The following is a 15,341-nucleotide window of genomic DNA, read 5'->3' on the forward strand; positions in this document are numbered from 1 at the left end:
TAGTACATCTCAAACCAGAGAGCTGGAGGGAAAGCAGGGAAAATAGATATGAGTGGAGGAATGGAGTTCAGAGGAAAGCCTGGCAGTTCAATTTGTGGTGTTTGGCTCAGAGAAAGGTGAAAGAAAACTTTTCTGCCAGGCTCTGCAAGCATCAGACAGCAAAATTTGGAGAACTGTCTAAGGAGATACAAAAGAGAAAAGGATGAGGCCAAGAGAGAGATATCACGGACAGCATAACCAGAAAGTATATTACTCCTAGGGGACATCACAGAAGGACAGTGAAGGCCACCAAGCAAACAGGAGAGCTGATGCTTGCATTGGCAGGAGGAGCAGCTGAATCCCATCATAGATCTCCTCCACATCTAGCGCTTCTGATGATACGAAATCAATGCAGAGGTTGCTGCTAAGTGGCCCAAGATATATGAATGTGAAATTGTGGCTATAAAACCTTAGGGAACGCATGGAAAGGAGCCACCATGCAGAGCAGAAGAATAATGAAATCTTCTGCATTGGCCTTAGAGATGTCAGTCTCTCCTGCTGGTGCATTAGGTGTGTTAGAACAAGAAAGAAGACAGCCTAAAGTGAAGTATTCCTCTTTCCCTTCAGCCTTCACAGCACTACACAGTGCAGAGGCAGTAGCTGCCTGTCAGGGACCACCAGTTCTTCCCTTTCCTTTTCTCCCTGCCTAGCCTGCACAACAATTTCTGTGTTCGGCAGGGGTGGACGATGGTGCCGACATCCCACGGGAGCTGGTGGTGGGGATCTATGAGAGGATCCAGCAGAAAGAGCTAAAATCCAATGAGGACCATGTAACCTATGTCACCAAAGTGGAGAAGTCCATAGTTGGAATGAAAACGGTGAGCCACCTACAACCTTGCTGGCACCCACTCACCCCTCTCACCCTGCCTCCCTCCCTGCCCTATTTTCTGCTTTTTTCCTCTATGCCCCTACTCCTCTTCTGTAATACTTTCCTTGCTTGTCTTGGTGGATTCACTCCTTTTTCTCCAAACACTTCCTTCCTCTCTGTCTCATTCTTTCCTAATTTTGGGGGATCTTCTCAGCCACAGTTTATAGTATCTGGTGCAGTAATTGTTTGCCCAAGAATCACGCTGCAGGTCTTGCCTGCCAATGCAGGTCCTGCCTGCCAATGCTCCGGTGACAGCTCTGCAGTGTTTCAAACTTTCAGACCTTGTGAGGGTGTAGGAAGAGGAAGACAAAGTGATAGAGAACAATTTCACCCATCTGTCTCTAAAGGGTTCCCTGAGGATGCTGGAGTTAAGAGACCCCCAAATGCAGAGACAGCTTCTTTAACAGCAACCGAGGTGTAATGCAAAAATGTATATACTGTTCACCCAAAAGGAGCAGAATAATTTCTCAAAGCCCATGAAACCTTCAGATGTCCAGTGGATTGAGAGGTTGAGCAGTCACCTACTGACTGGAAGCCACAAATACAGGAAGATAGGATGTGTGAGCAAGAGGGATTGCCTATAGCTTGTCCCACTCTTCAGTTTTATCCAGATCACAGAGGTGTAGCTCTCTGCTATTGCACCAGCAGGGAAAGTGATGGTGAGGAGTGGTGATGAGAGTGAGCAGAATTGGCTTGTGCTGCTGTCACTGGGCAGGGTTGCACCGGCTGAAGGTGGGGGAGACCCACGGTGGCACCTCCCTCAGCCTCTGCATGCTCTTGTGGGTCTTCTGCAGGTTCTGTCTGTGCCCCATCGACGCCTGGTCTGCTGCAGCCGCTTATACGAAGTGACTGATGTGAACAAAGTGCAGAAGCAGGCAGCTCACCAGAGGGAAGTTTTTCTCTTCAATGACCTGCTGGTGGTGAGTGGCGTTTAGGCACTGCAGTGATAAAACTCCCCCTCGTTTCTATAAAGAAACCTAAAAGCAGTCCACAACATCCATTTGTCCCCTGTTCTAAGGACAGACCATCTCCTGGTCCGTCAATACTGTAAGACACAGCTCTGGATCCTTCACTGTTAAAAACCTACTAAATCTAAAACTCTTCTAACCCTTTAAAAACAAACTGTCACATCCCACAGCCATCCCAGCAATGTCACTGCTCTCTTTCATGCCTTTGCCAGCAGAAGATTCATTTCATTTCTTTGTCTGTTTGTACCATAATAGACAGAGCCCTTCCATGCACTTTAAAACTTCCCTGCCAAACACTTTAAAACCACTGCCTTCTAACATTGCAAAGGCTGTAGGAACTAGATATTACTTACTGGAGACCCAAATGTGTATAGTACTTTTAAACCTTGCAGCTGAGTTCAGACAGGTAAAAAGGGAGAGCAGAGTTACACTGAGACTGGGAGGAGGCCAAATAAGATGGGAGTTCTGCTGAACTTAATGGCAAAATGAAACTGTAGATGTTGCAAATGTAAGGCTAACTCCAAGCCCTTTTGTAGGGGCAGAGGACTAGAGAACTTTCCCCACCTATTCCTCTGCATTCGTTTGTACAGTTGTGAACCTGGGAAGAGGATCTGCTCCTTGCTATCTGATAAATCAGGTCCATAAGAACTAGTGCTGAGGGAATGAGGGCAGCGCAGCATTCACATACGCTCTTGTTCCCAGCTCTAAGGTATTTCTGACAGGCTTCCTTTTGCCTTTTGATCTGGCCCTCGGTGAAGGGAATTACCCTTGCAAAGTCAGAAACGTGGGCATCAGAAAGCCAGCCCCTCTGGGAGACAGGGAGCTGTGTGGGCCCCAGGGCTATCTATGCATGCCGAATTTCTGAAGTGTTATTACAAGTGCAGTATGCCAGGCAGCTTTCTGGGCAACGAGCCTGTCACTCACCCAGTGTTACTCCTATGCAGAATTAACAGAGCTTGCAGAAAGCTTTCTTACTTTGAGCAGGTTGCATTGTTCTTGCCTCACTGTTCACCATTACCCTGCCCAGTGATGCATCTCTCCCTCCAACAGATCCTCAAGCTTTGCCCCAAGAAGAAAAGCTCCTCAACGTACACATTTTGCAAGTCGGTCGGCCTGCTAGGGATGCAGTTCCATCTCTTTGAGAATGAATGTAAGTTCATTGCTCATGGGTTGCCTGGAGGGGTTTGGCAGGGAAAAGGAGTAGGAGGGAGGGGGCTGTGTCACCCAGTGTGAGTTTACATCAGAAGAGAGATTTTATCAGGGTTAAAAGTGGAGGGGAGAAAACTGAGGCTTGGTGCTGAGGAGATGACTGTACAGGTACAGTGTGATGAGAAGAGCCTCCTGGTAACTCTCAATAGGTCTGAGCTCCTGCAGAAGGGGTGAACTAAAGTTTATTGAAAGACCTGTCTGTCCTGGTGGCAGGGAGAGCACTAGTGGGAAGGAATGAAGGAATCAATCTCTAGATACATCTCAGTGAGCTCTTAAGAGCCAGCTGTAGGTGCAGAACCTTGTTGACAGATCTGCTGCTTTCAACTTTATCCCCTCTCCCCTCATGCCCAAAGTCACAACTCCCATCTCTACGTTTGACACTGATAAAGGCTCAGGTGCTGCTGTTGCCTCCCCGCACTGTGCCATGCTGTGCTGTGCTGAAAGCTTCCCAAGACAGAAGCAGAGTCCTTGGAACAGCACCCACCAAAGCGTGGCGAGAGGCCAGCCCTAGTCAGCCTGACCTTGATGGACTGGGAATAGAGCCATGATGTGCCATGATTGAAGCTAGTTGTGCAGTGGAGGAGTTCCAGAAACAGGCAGGCTTCCTGCTGGTGCAGGCAGAGGGGCTGGGGAGTTTGTGAGGAGCTGTAGAACATGCAGCAAGGAAGGAAGACTGTAGCAGCTCTGTGGCTGTACCAAGTGTTTTACATCTTCCCTCTACCTTATGGCAGCATGAGTTGTTCTCTCAGCACCATATCCTCTGCAGCATGCATGGTCTCTCACATCCCTGTATGTACAAGAGTCATTTATAACTGAGCATGTCTGGGCACCACCACGGTAGGGATCAGCCTTCAGGGGTATCATGACTATCCTGGGAATGCCCAAGGATCTTCTGGCAAAGGCATCCTGTCATGTATCCCCTGCAGGGACAGAAAAGCAGATGTCCCAAAGAGCTTGTCACAGGTCAAAGGGACACAGGGTGGGAAAATGGTCCTCAGACACAAACCGGGGGAGCTGAGGGCTGGCAGCAAATAGCAGGTTGGTCCTGTGGCTGCTATGGTAAAGACTGATAAAGGAAGAGCATGGGGAAGGTAGGCAGTGGAGGAGGAGAGAAAGCAGGACAGGGGAAGAAAGAAATTAACTGTAGAGAAAGGTGAGAGGGAAGGAGAAAATGGATTGAAACCACTGGCCATTGAGCGAAAGGTAGAGGAAGTCCAGCGGCAAGTGTAGCAAGTTCTCTGCATGCTCTTGTTCTCCTGCTTCTGTTGGCTGAATCTCCAGCCACCACCTCCCTGCACCCAACCTGATCTTTAAAACACGAGGCCTTTTTCTTTGATGTTTCACTCTCTGGGCATATCCTTTCATTTACATTCCCACGTGTTTTGCGTGTTGGGGAGTGCTAAGCAGAGACCTACAAACCCACATCTTTACCGTTCTCTCTGCATAGCATAATGAGTTCCTCACCCATCCTGTGCTAACACCCCTGACATGTTCTGTGATGATGGAAGCAGAGACTGGGGAGAAGTCCTGCCTCTATGGATGTTAATGGATGTTCTGGCTGTGACTTCAGGAGCCAACTTCTCCGACTGCATCTCCCACAGGAGAAGAAGTGCTGTTGGCCTCCAATATATACTGTTTACTCCTCCAAAGATTTAGAAGGGCTTTACAGTTCTACCTCTGTGCTCAGGTTGCTAGAGCCGGTGTTGCATAAGTGTAACTAAGAGCTGGTTTAGGCGGTTCTGTGGTGCTGATGCACTTGCCTTGTTGCTCAAGGTTGGCCATTCTGTTCCCTTGTAAGGCTGCAATGCTGCAGGCTCCCAATCTGCAGTGGGACAAACTCTAGGTGTGCCATTCTCTTGGACTCATGTTGAAAACTCTGTCTTGCAGAGGTACCAAAGCAATCAAATACTCCAGCAAGAATGCCTAACACCACTTAATTTTTCTGACACACTTTGTTTTACAGATTACCCCCACGGCATCACACTGGTGACTCCAGTTTCAGGCTCAGAGAAGAAACAGGTACTACACTTCTGTGCTCTGGGTGCTGAGGAAATGCAGAAGTTTGTGGAAGACCTCAAAGAGTCAATAGCAGAAGTGACAGAGCTGGAGCAGATACGAATTGAATGTAAGGGCCTCTAATACAATTCACATTCCAATGCCATCACACTGCATGTGTCTACAAGGGAGAAAGGGTAAAGGAAACACGTTCTTCAGGAACAGGGTGAAAGAGGATGAGTAGCACAAGTCTGCACAGGACTTGTGTTCATCGATAATGTGAAAAAGCAGTCAGGCTATGTGACCACCCACCAGCAGGAGAAATGGAAGAACTCAACTACCTATGATGCTTATGAAACAGGGTGAATGATGCAGTGGCTTGGAACAGTGAATCTTGGACTGTCAGACCCAGAAGACTCTTCTCCATTCCATACTCCTTTGACTATGCAAACATGGTCACTAGATAGCTGAAAAGTATGAGGCAGGTCTGGTAGCCTTAGCAGAGTTGTCCTTCAGTCCAGGAATGTCTAGGGGTCATGCAGTCTGTACTGTGCCTCTCTGTGGTCTGTCCTACGCAGATCAGATATTCATGTAGCCTTCAATGGCCTTTCCACGAATAAACTGGTGAGTCAAAGTAGCTCAGCATCAGTGGTCTCATCTGTGCAACCTATTCATTATAAATGCAGGTCATACGTAGAGGGTTGTGTGGAGATACATAAGTTTCTCCACAAGTCAAGTCCCCTCCAGTTTCTGGTTGGTTTTTTTTGGCTGTTCCTCTCTCCTTCCCTTCTTGACACTCTTGTAATATTCTTGCATTAATTCTCTTTACTGACTTCCCACATTGCTCTTTCAATATGCTGGTGTCCTCTCCATTCTTCTCCTTGTAAGCTTTTGTATATTTGCCTTGCAGGGGAGCTGGAGAAACAGCAAGGGGCAAAGACTCTCTCATTAAGGACCAATGGAGCCCAGATGGAATTGCAGTCTAAGCAAGGCTCACCAACAGGTAAGAGGACACTCAGATTCTCATGATTAAGCAGTGATGCCTTTGCAAATGTGTTTTCACTGATCCCTGTGAGAATACTGCAAAAAGAAATTGCAGCTTTGTATCCTTTAGCCTTGGGCACATAGTGGAAATATGAGAAATAGTGGAAATATGAGAAATAGTGGAAATATGTGCATTCTTCAAATACCCTATAAAAGCCATTAAAGTCTCATTACCCAGTCTGTAGCTGTAACATCTAGCAAAGAGGCTTTACTGATGGAGCATAGGTAACTGCTGAAGAACCTGGGCCACTTTTTCTTCCCTGACCTGATGCAACACAGTAACTGCATTATTGACTTCCTCCAGCCTCTATACCAACACTTTGGACCAGCCTCTTTCTATCACAAGCTTTGTGTTCATCCATGCCCTGGCTTTTATGCCAACAAAAAGCAAGTGCAGAGGCGAGTGGCTACCAACACACTGGAATGGCACTGAGATCAGGACCTAAGGACAGAATCCAGAAGGGGCCTCCTCTGACCCCACTAAGCAGCTATCAGGTTGCAAGAGGGTCTGGATTTGTTTATGCAGTCAAGAGCCTTGTTTGGCCATGCACCTCTGCTTTTAGCTTTCCAGTGCACAGTAGGAGTGCCAGTACAGACCTCATGAGTGAGATTTGTTGTTTTCTTTCAAAGGCAAGAAGGATTTGGGAGAGAAGGTCTCGGACAGCACAGTGGAGGTAAGTAGAGTGCAGAGCAGCTGAGGTAAGTAATTCTCTCTCACTTCAGCTCTTCTCACATTCTCTGTTGTTTCTTTTCTCAGGTTTTAATCAATGCCTCCCCAGCCAGACTGACAATTTTACCAATTTCCAGAGATACAATTAAAAGTTACTGCTAGGACGGGTAATACAACTTTCAAATCCAAACTAAACTTCAAAGCATTTTCAATCCGTTTTTATAACTGTAACATCCCTCATGGACCAAGCTCCCAAATGCTGTAGACTAACCCACCCCACTGCTTTTGGGGAGACTGAGAACCCCACTAAAGACTTCCCTGACATGCTAACTCCATGCAGCATCACATGCAAATTCCCTGCAGCCCAGCTTTCCTGCACAATCTCTGCAGCTCTCTCTCTCCATCCCCCCTTGAAGGGGATTAAGCATGGCCTTTGTGTACCAGAGACTTTCCCTAGAGCTTCACCTTCCTAGTCAGGGAGCTTGGCTGTCCAGTGTCCTTCTACCTTTGCAGGGATGTCTAGCATCCAGTGGGTTGCCTGTTTCTTCACAGACACCCATACTTCCATTGCCTGTGAGGAAACAGGAAAATGTGATCTTCACAACTGAAAATCTTGTCTATTGCTTCCTACTCTCTCCCTGTCTGGAATATTACCGTTGTCCTGAATTTGCCCTTTTCCAGGGTAGCTCTTTTCTCTCTTGTCACAGTATATTCACTTGAAGATTTCAGCTTCTCTGTGGGGAGTGGGTGCTACTTCTTTTCCCTGAAGAGCACCTCATTTCCTTGCAGACACCCCCTTCCTGGGGAAGGTGCCTCTCCCGTCCAATTTCCTATTCCTGTTGGGAGGAGTGTTTCCTTGTGGAGAATGGCTTCCACATATCCTAATGTCAGTAGCACATCATGGCCCAGCAACCAGTTTCTCCTATGGGATATTCCACTGACTGTATAAATACCAACACAATATTATGTCCTGCTGTACAGTGACTCTGAGCAACCTCCATGCTTTTTCCAGCACGGTGGGAAGCTTGGCCACTCCACAGCTTCTCCTTCCCAGTTGCTGGCGTGGCTGCCCAATGTGCCCGACCACTGGGGCACCCCCGCTGTCTCATCTGCCTGTCTGCTGTACCCCTGCCTAGCTGGAAGTGCTATGCAAACCTGCAGGCACTTGTTTCCTACCCAGGGTTGTCACTTGACTGACATTCTGTTTTGAGCCGGCAACTTTGCTCTGGTTCGGGGTTTCCATCAGCCCGTATCCTTGCCAGGAGGAGCTATAACTTCATCCACCATTTGGGAAGCACCATTTTCCTGCTGTGCTTCCCCCACTAGGGACCTCCAGTCCAGTCCAGCTCCTCCTTTTCAAACTGGGCTCAGTGAGCTCCCTTATGTGACTCCATTATCAGTCTGTGAGGACCCTGATGACATCCTGCTTCCCTTCCCCCTTCCAGCTGCCCAAGTGATACTCTGCCAGCAGAGGAGCATTTCCATTTCTTTGAGATTATCTAATCTGCTGCCATTTCATCATGATTTCTTTTACCATTGTATGAGCTAGACGGGCATTTTTTCCTTTCCTTTTTCCTTTTATTTTGTTTGAAAATCATTTCCTTTCACTGACAAACCATCAAATGGATCGGAGGGAGCTGCCGTTTGCTAGAGAATGTCAGGTTTCTGCTTTTACCTTTGTAAACAGATTAGCCAGTCAGGTGGTGTACCTTCCGACTCAGAAAGGCAGGGAGCTGGGAAAGGCTTGAGTCTCTCTGTCTGCCCCTATCTCAGATTCAGCTACTGTCATATTGCTGAAACGCACAACCTTTGTTATCTGAACCCTCGCTGTCTGGTTCCCCTCTCCTTTTTGCTGGTGGGGACAAGGGCATGACCTCCAAGGTCTGTTCATTACCATGAGAATTCATGGACCTAGAGTTGATTTGCGTTCCCTGTACTGTTTGGGTAATCAAAATTGCGCTGGTTTTGGGAACGCCGGCCCTGATGCCTTTGATGCGATGGAAAGGACAGGGGCACTTAGGCCTAGATGGGGATGATGGGGCTACTGGGGAGTTCCGTGCAGCCGGGGGTTGTGTCTGTTCTGGTTTGGTTTTGCGGGGAGGGTTTAATGCACGTGAGGCCAACTGGTGGTGGGGGCTCAGGGCAGCCAGTAGCAGCAGATGGGAAAAGTCTTGTAACATTTAATGCTTCTTTGGCTGTTTCTAAACTAGGTGTCAATTCACAACAGGCTTCAAACGTACCAGCACAACTCCGCCCTGGGGCCCGAGAGTGGAATGCAGCCCAGCACGCGTCTTAACATGCCACGGGAGCGGCTGGAGACAGCACTGGTGCCCTCGCACCCCGCCTCGGCGGGGACACTTGTACAGTGCCAGCAGATTGTCAAAGTCATTGTCCTGGACAAGCCGTGCCTCGCTCGGATGGAGCCGGCCCTCAACCAGACTCTGACACGCTACGTCACCTCTGATTCCTGCACCTCCACCCCCTGGCGCGGTGTGGGCAGTGGGCTTCCGGGGACCCCCATGAAGCTGGTCCATCAGCCTCCCCTCCCACCTCCACCACCTCCCTACAACCACCCTCACCAGTATTGCCCCCCAGGCTCCCTGCTTCAGAGGCGCAGGTACTCCAGTGGCTCGCGCAGCCTCGTGTAGCCACACCACCAGCACCAGAACAGCACAGACTTCCCTGCTTCCCTTCCCCACCGCCCCCCGGGGACCCTTTCTGCCTACAGAGATCTAGTTTGTGATTTATTTTTTAGTAAAAGAAGAAGAAAAGAAGAAAAAAAAAAGTCAATAAAACAGCCGACTGACCTAACTCTTGCCCTGCCTCCCCTCAAGGTGATGCTAACTGTGAGGAGCCACCTGTAGAAACTGCCAACCTAGATGCTCACACATCCTCACACCCTGCCAGCCCCGCTGGCCTCCCGTGCTCGCGCTGTTCCCTTGTACCACTTTGCTGCCCTGTTCCTGAGAGGCTTGATGACCTGCTGCTTTCTAGGCACTGTGTCTTCCGTTTGCTACTCCTCAGCCTCCTCCCCTGCCTTGCGTTTACCCGGCCATAGGTTTGTACCCACCCCGAAACTTTGCCAGCCTCGGAGAGAAACGGACTCACCTGAGCCAAGGACCGGCCTTGGGGCCCTCCTGGGGATGGAGTCCCCCCTGCCACCACTGCTGCCACCCGCTAAGCTGGAGCTGAGAACTTGTACCACTTGCTACGCTTTCTTCTCATCGCTCTTCAAATACTCGATCCTCGCAGCAGCCGGTTCCAAGCAAAGGAGCGCACGAGTGGAAGAAAGCTTGAGAGGAGGAGAGACTGTCCTGAGCTGCAGTGCGATGCGAAGATGGCCTCACTCTGAACACCAAAACTCTTTCTGTCGTTATATTGGAGCATTGTACCAGACACCTCTGCTGAGACCTAGCAGACCTCATCACATGTAAATACACCTGTATGGTAGCGTATGTATGGCGCATGCTTACTAAAGGAAACACCAAGCAGTTCTGAGGGAGCAGAAGGGATGAAGTCTAGGGATCTTTCCTGGGATGGTTGAGTACTTTTCCAAAGAGGTGGCACCAAGAGGTGCCCTCCCACCTCAACACACACACACACACACACACACACACACACACACACACACACACACACAAAGATTGTCTCTCTAGCATAAAACAGACCCGCCTCTGCTTTCCTCCTTCTGGCTGGTTTTGTGTTTCCTGCCCACCTGCTTTTTTCTATTCTGAAAGCAAAGCCAAGTGATTTGTTCACTTTCCTGCGTTAGAGGGAAGGGGCTTTTTGGAGACCACCCATGTGAGATCCCATCTGTATCTCTTGCCTGACTATACTCTTACCCCCATCAGCTCTTCCTATAGGAAAGCTGCCTGGACACCAGACTCCAAGGCCTTATCTCTTCTCTCCCTCCCTATCCTTCCCTCTCCCAGCTTCAAAGTAAGGGGAGGGGTAGATCCTGAGATAGAGATGACAGCTCTGCTTTACTGGGGACATTGATGTGAAGGAAGACGGCATTAAAAATGGGCTATGGATGTATTTTTAGGAAGCAGTAGGGAGGGGAAGTTATTAATTATCTTAAAGGCTTTGGTCTTACTCATTCACTCTATTTCCCTTTGAGGCTTAGGAAGATCAACTTTAGGATTTTAAAATAGGACAGAATGCCTTTTAGGGCCTTTATTTTTATTTCATTTTAAGAGGGAAAGAAAGAAATGTTCTTCCTTCCTGTGCCAGGCTGAGACGTGGGCACTGAGTGCTGATGACCATCCACTGGGTGAGGAGTGGCAGGAGTTTTTGGCCATGCTGGGGATGTGCAGAATGTCAGGAAAGGGGAACAGTGAAGACAGATGCAGGAAAATCCTTTTTACCTTGTAGGGTAAAATCCATAAAGCGATTTCCATAGGGATTGCATCAGTATGCTCACCTCTGGTGCTATTGCCAGTGACAAAACCCACAGTGCGTCAAGGACTGGCTCCCCTCAATGCCCTTTGGACGTCTGCTGGCCCTGCTGAAATGTTAGATGAAAGAGTTCATATCTTTAACCTGGAAATAAGCCCAGCTGGGGTTAGGGAAGTGGCTGGGGTGAAGGATCCCCTGTGCTCGGCCAGCTCTCCAGGGCAGGAGCCTGCTCTCTTCCAGGTCCCCTTATTTCTGAGCCTGACACAGGTGTGCCATCAGGTCTAAGTTGTTTTCTTAGCTGTGCGGAGCAGGGCACTAGGCTACTGCTTTTAAAAGCAATAGCAAATGAACTGAAAAGGAACAGGCACAGCCCCAGGGAGCTCTGCAGAAGCAGAAGACAGACAAAACTGTAAGAAAAGCCTAAACAGAAGTCCAGTCTCCTTCCAGACCAGAGCAGCTTTCTTCTATCCAGCCCCTCAGGGCAGTGAGGATGCTCCGCATCCCACATCCAGGCCCAGGGAGAGGTCCTCACCCCCAGCCAGGACTCAGCCCCACACTCCAGCCAGATGTGAGGCACAGCTGGCGTGATCTGCTGCTGGCTCCCTCTAGGGCGACACACCGTCTCATCACACAGCGCGGATCTCATCCAACCTGCCCAAAGCTTCCTGGGAAGTCATACATGTGGCATCTGCCGTTGTCCAGTCAGTGTAGTGTATAGCTGCCATTTTATTTTGCTCACTGCTGCAGTGGAAGGGTTGGTATCCAGGAGGAGATTTACAATAAGGTAGCATGATGACACTTTCTTTCTATGGCTGGCACTGCCCTCCCTTCTCGGTGGTTACTTCACTGCCTGAGAGGAATAGCAGTCCTTGTTTGTTTGTTTTTTCCAAGAGTGCAGCGAGCTCCTGAATGTCTGTGTGCGTGTGTTAAAATAAATAAATTAGACTTGACTTGACATTTAACACAAAGTGACAACAGCAGAACCTGAAGGTACTTGATGAAACATTTTTTTTAGATAAAATATTTATAACAATGCCTATGAAGTTCCTACAAGAGAGGGTTGCTGCTTTAATAATTGATTGGGAGAGCTGCAAGAGTTTAAGGGAGAAATAAGGAAGCTTCCATGAGACTCCCTTCTATGTGCTGGATGAAGGGTGGAAGCGGGTTAAATGAAGTGCCGAGGTACCTGAGGCGCAGCAGTCTCTCAGGGCAAGTTGGCTCCATTTCCCTGCCCTTGCAAAGGCTAATGCTGGCCTTGAGCTTTGGACAGAGAAGCAAATGTAGATAACACTTGCTGTCTTCTAGCCTGCTAGCTACAACGTCTTCTGTTGGGTTCAGCTAGAGAGACACCAAACTATTCCAGGTTGTCGTGCAACGGGTTGCTCTAAATTCTACTGTGTAGCTGAGCCCTTCGGACTTCACTTCTAAGTACGGATATTTTTTTCCTTTGAAGGTTGGTCTCGAAGGATGACAAGCACTTTAAAGCATGTCTGCACCTCATCTGATCTATTGTACTGTCTGCTCCCACAGCCCTCCCCCACGCAAGCGAGACACACAAGGCTGAATGTAGCTGCAGTATCGTGTATAGACACCCTTGCACACAGGCTGATCCTTGACAGGGTGCAGGGTGCCGGCTAGAAGGAGCATGTCAGTGACAACCTAATGAAGGACAAAATGTGTACCACAGCTCGCCTGCAGGGACCAATCCAAAGAAAAATCACCAGCCCTTGACAGCAGCGATTCTGCTCATGAACCTAACACAATCTTTCAGGTGGAGGGATCAGGCAGGAAGCTGCTGTAGAGATTAAATCAACCCTAATAACCAGTGTCTTTGCTGTCAGATTCATATCCTTCTATATTAAAAGAAGAGAGGAAGGAGGGAAAGAGAAGAGAGAAGCCCAGTAGAAAGTATTATGTATTCTGCAGTGAGTGTTGAGTAGTCAGTGGCCAAAGAAGAAGCTGGCTGTGCAGCAGAGTAGAAGAGAGCAAGGTGAGGTCTACAAAGCTGTGTTATACAGCCCATCAGGCTCTGTCCTGAGACTCTCTTGCTCGTGCTGGTGCAGGGCCAGTGAAATTAATCTGTTTACACCAGTAGTAAAGGGATGGAGAAACTGTGGCTTAGTGCAAACCATTTGGGTTTGACATAGTTTTTGTCTACTGCTGTAACACTTTTAATGCCGTAGTCTGGGCCACCGTGGTAGCAACACTTGGTGCTTTCTGCAAGACCTTCAAAGCATCCCACTGTTCCACCTTTTCTCTCCTCCCTGCAGATGAAAGGTGTGGATATGGTCCACAGCCAGAATTTCATCAATACTTCTTCACAAAAGGGTACCAGCAGGTTTGGAAGTGCTTGAGGGCCGCTGAGCTGTAAGTTTGAGTTCTGTTATGTGTTTCTTAGAAGGCTCAACCTGCAACAATCTGCACATGTTTGTGAGGTTTCCAAAACAAATCCGAGCCCTAGATCAAGGAAGCTGCTGCTTGGCAGAGTCTCTGCTTTGAAATGCAAGTTGCTGAGCAAGCTCCCCCATCTCCCACTCCACCAGCTGCCTCACTGTGCTAGTGTAGGCTCCAGGGACTGCCGGCAGTGTGTCGTGAGCTAGAGCTGTCCTCGTCCTGCTTGCTTTGGCACAGCTATGCCTGGGACAGCAGCTTTAAAGTCACCCACTCTTCAACACTAGTCACAACCCCATCTGAATGTGTCTTTTTAACAACTAACAGCAGAAGTGTTACCTGTGTGTAGGCTTTTGAAAGCACCTGTCTGTCTGTACCTGTTTCCTGCTGTAAATATCACCGAGAAAAGCTTCCTTTGGGAAAAGTGGTGTGGTCACACCTAGCAAAGAGTCCAAATGGCTAATATTTTGTAACAAAATTAACAAAAATAGATCAGAGGTATTTTATCTGTTCAATTAATAGAATTTTAGAAATTATATTGAGATATGTCACTTGTGCGCTAATGTCTTCTTTGCCTCAGCCCCCCGTCCCGTGTCCCTGGCCTCCAGTGGTGTGCACAGGCAGGCTTTCAGTGCTTCAAAGGGGCCTATGAGAAGGATGGGGAGAGACTTCATAGCAGGCCCTGCTGCAGTAAGAAAAGGGGTGATGGTTTTAGCCTAAAAGATTGGCGATTCAAGCTGGATTTGAGGAGGAAATTCTTTACAATGAGGGTGGTAAAACACTGGCACAGGTTGCCCAGAGAGGTGGTGGATGCCCCATCCCTGGAGACATTCAGTGCCAGGCTGGATGTGGTTCTGAGCAACCTGGTCTAGTTGAAGATGTCCCTGCTCATTGCAGGGGCTGGACCAGATGACCTTTGAAGTCCCTTCCAAGCCAAACCGTTTTATGATCCTATGACATGACACACCAAGGGTGCAGTCCCAAGGAGTGCTAAGCATCGTGGCTCCCTGCTGGCCCCAGGGGCAGCCTGCTGCAGCTACTGCTGGTATTTCATGGAAGACAGCAGGAGCTGGTTCAGGGCTCAGGCTCTCTGAGGATCAGATCCAGAGGAAACCAGAAAGAAATAATCTTGTCCAAGATACAGCAACTCAATGTAAAATTCACCCCTGCAGTGAGGCAGAGAGGAAAACAGTGAGGGCTGGGGGAAGGCAAGGCTGTTCTGTGCTGCAGCTGCTTCCTTTCCATCTTGCTGGTGCACTGCAGATCCAGCTCCAGACCCTCTGTGTAGCTCTGCACCGCTGGGGAAGGCAGCTCGCACACCCATGCGAAGCTCATGCTGCTGCGGCAAGGAGAGCAGCTTCACAAGCCGCGTGTGCCAGTGCGTGTGCTGGGCGCCAGCTGGCCACAGAGAAACTCATGCACCCAGAGACATCAGCACATACTGCGTGTTAACGCACACACCATCTGCCCACGTGTAGTTCTATATGGATGATAACGTGTAGGCACCTCTGTATTCACACAGCTGAATGTGCTGTACAAAAGTATTGGGCATATGCAGCTGTGCACTGCATGAGCAGGACAGCTGTGCTGGCTGCAGCTACCATCACAGCACATCTCACAGGCTACGTAGGCTCAGGCTTGGTTAACATTTGGATGGAAGGCACGTAAGGAAAATGACATTTCCCATGCAAATCTGATACACATGCATATTTACACAAAGCATAACCCCAAGGTTAATGAAACTGACCTTTGTGAAGTT

At 48.8% G+C, this 15,341-nt stretch overlaps 1 protein-coding gene across 6 annotated transcripts in view; it reads left to right on the forward strand.

Annotated features, from left to right (window-relative positions):
• IQSEC3 (IQ motif and Sec7 domain ArfGEF 3) overlaps positions 1 to 14,133 on the forward strand; it is a 103,234-nt gene extending 89,101 nt beyond the window's left edge. For 3 of the 6 annotated variants that reach the window (XM_065682233.1, XM_065682263.1, XM_065682270.1), the window contains 7 exons: positions 718 to 857; positions 1,702 to 1,827; positions 2,926 to 3,025; positions 5,048 to 5,209; positions 5,990 to 6,082; positions 6,754 to 6,797; positions 9,004 to 14,133. In XM_065682233.1, coding sequence (XP_065538305.1) covers positions 718 to 857; positions 1,702 to 1,827; positions 2,926 to 3,025; positions 5,048 to 5,209; positions 5,990 to 6,082; positions 6,754 to 6,797; positions 9,004 to 9,441 — 1,103 coding nt within the window. In that variant the 3' untranslated portion in view covers positions 9,442 to 14,133. Of the gene's footprint in view, positions 1 to 717; positions 858 to 1,701; positions 1,828 to 2,925; positions 3,026 to 5,047; positions 5,210 to 5,989; positions 6,083 to 6,753; positions 6,798 to 6,880; positions 6,961 to 9,003 lie in introns of all 6 variants that reach the window. The other 3 variants (XM_065682252.1, XM_065682241.1, XM_065682255.1) reach the window with 3 other exon arrangements.
• The last annotated feature ends 1,208 nt before the right edge of the window (positions 14,134 to 15,341 follow it).

This window comes from Lathamus discolor, chromosome 1, assembly GCF_037157495.1.
Source record: "Lathamus discolor isolate bLatDis1 chromosome 1, bLatDis1.hap1, whole genome shotgun sequence".
Classification (NCBI taxonomy): Eukaryota; Metazoa; Chordata; class Aves; order Psittaciformes; family Psittacidae; genus Lathamus; species Lathamus discolor.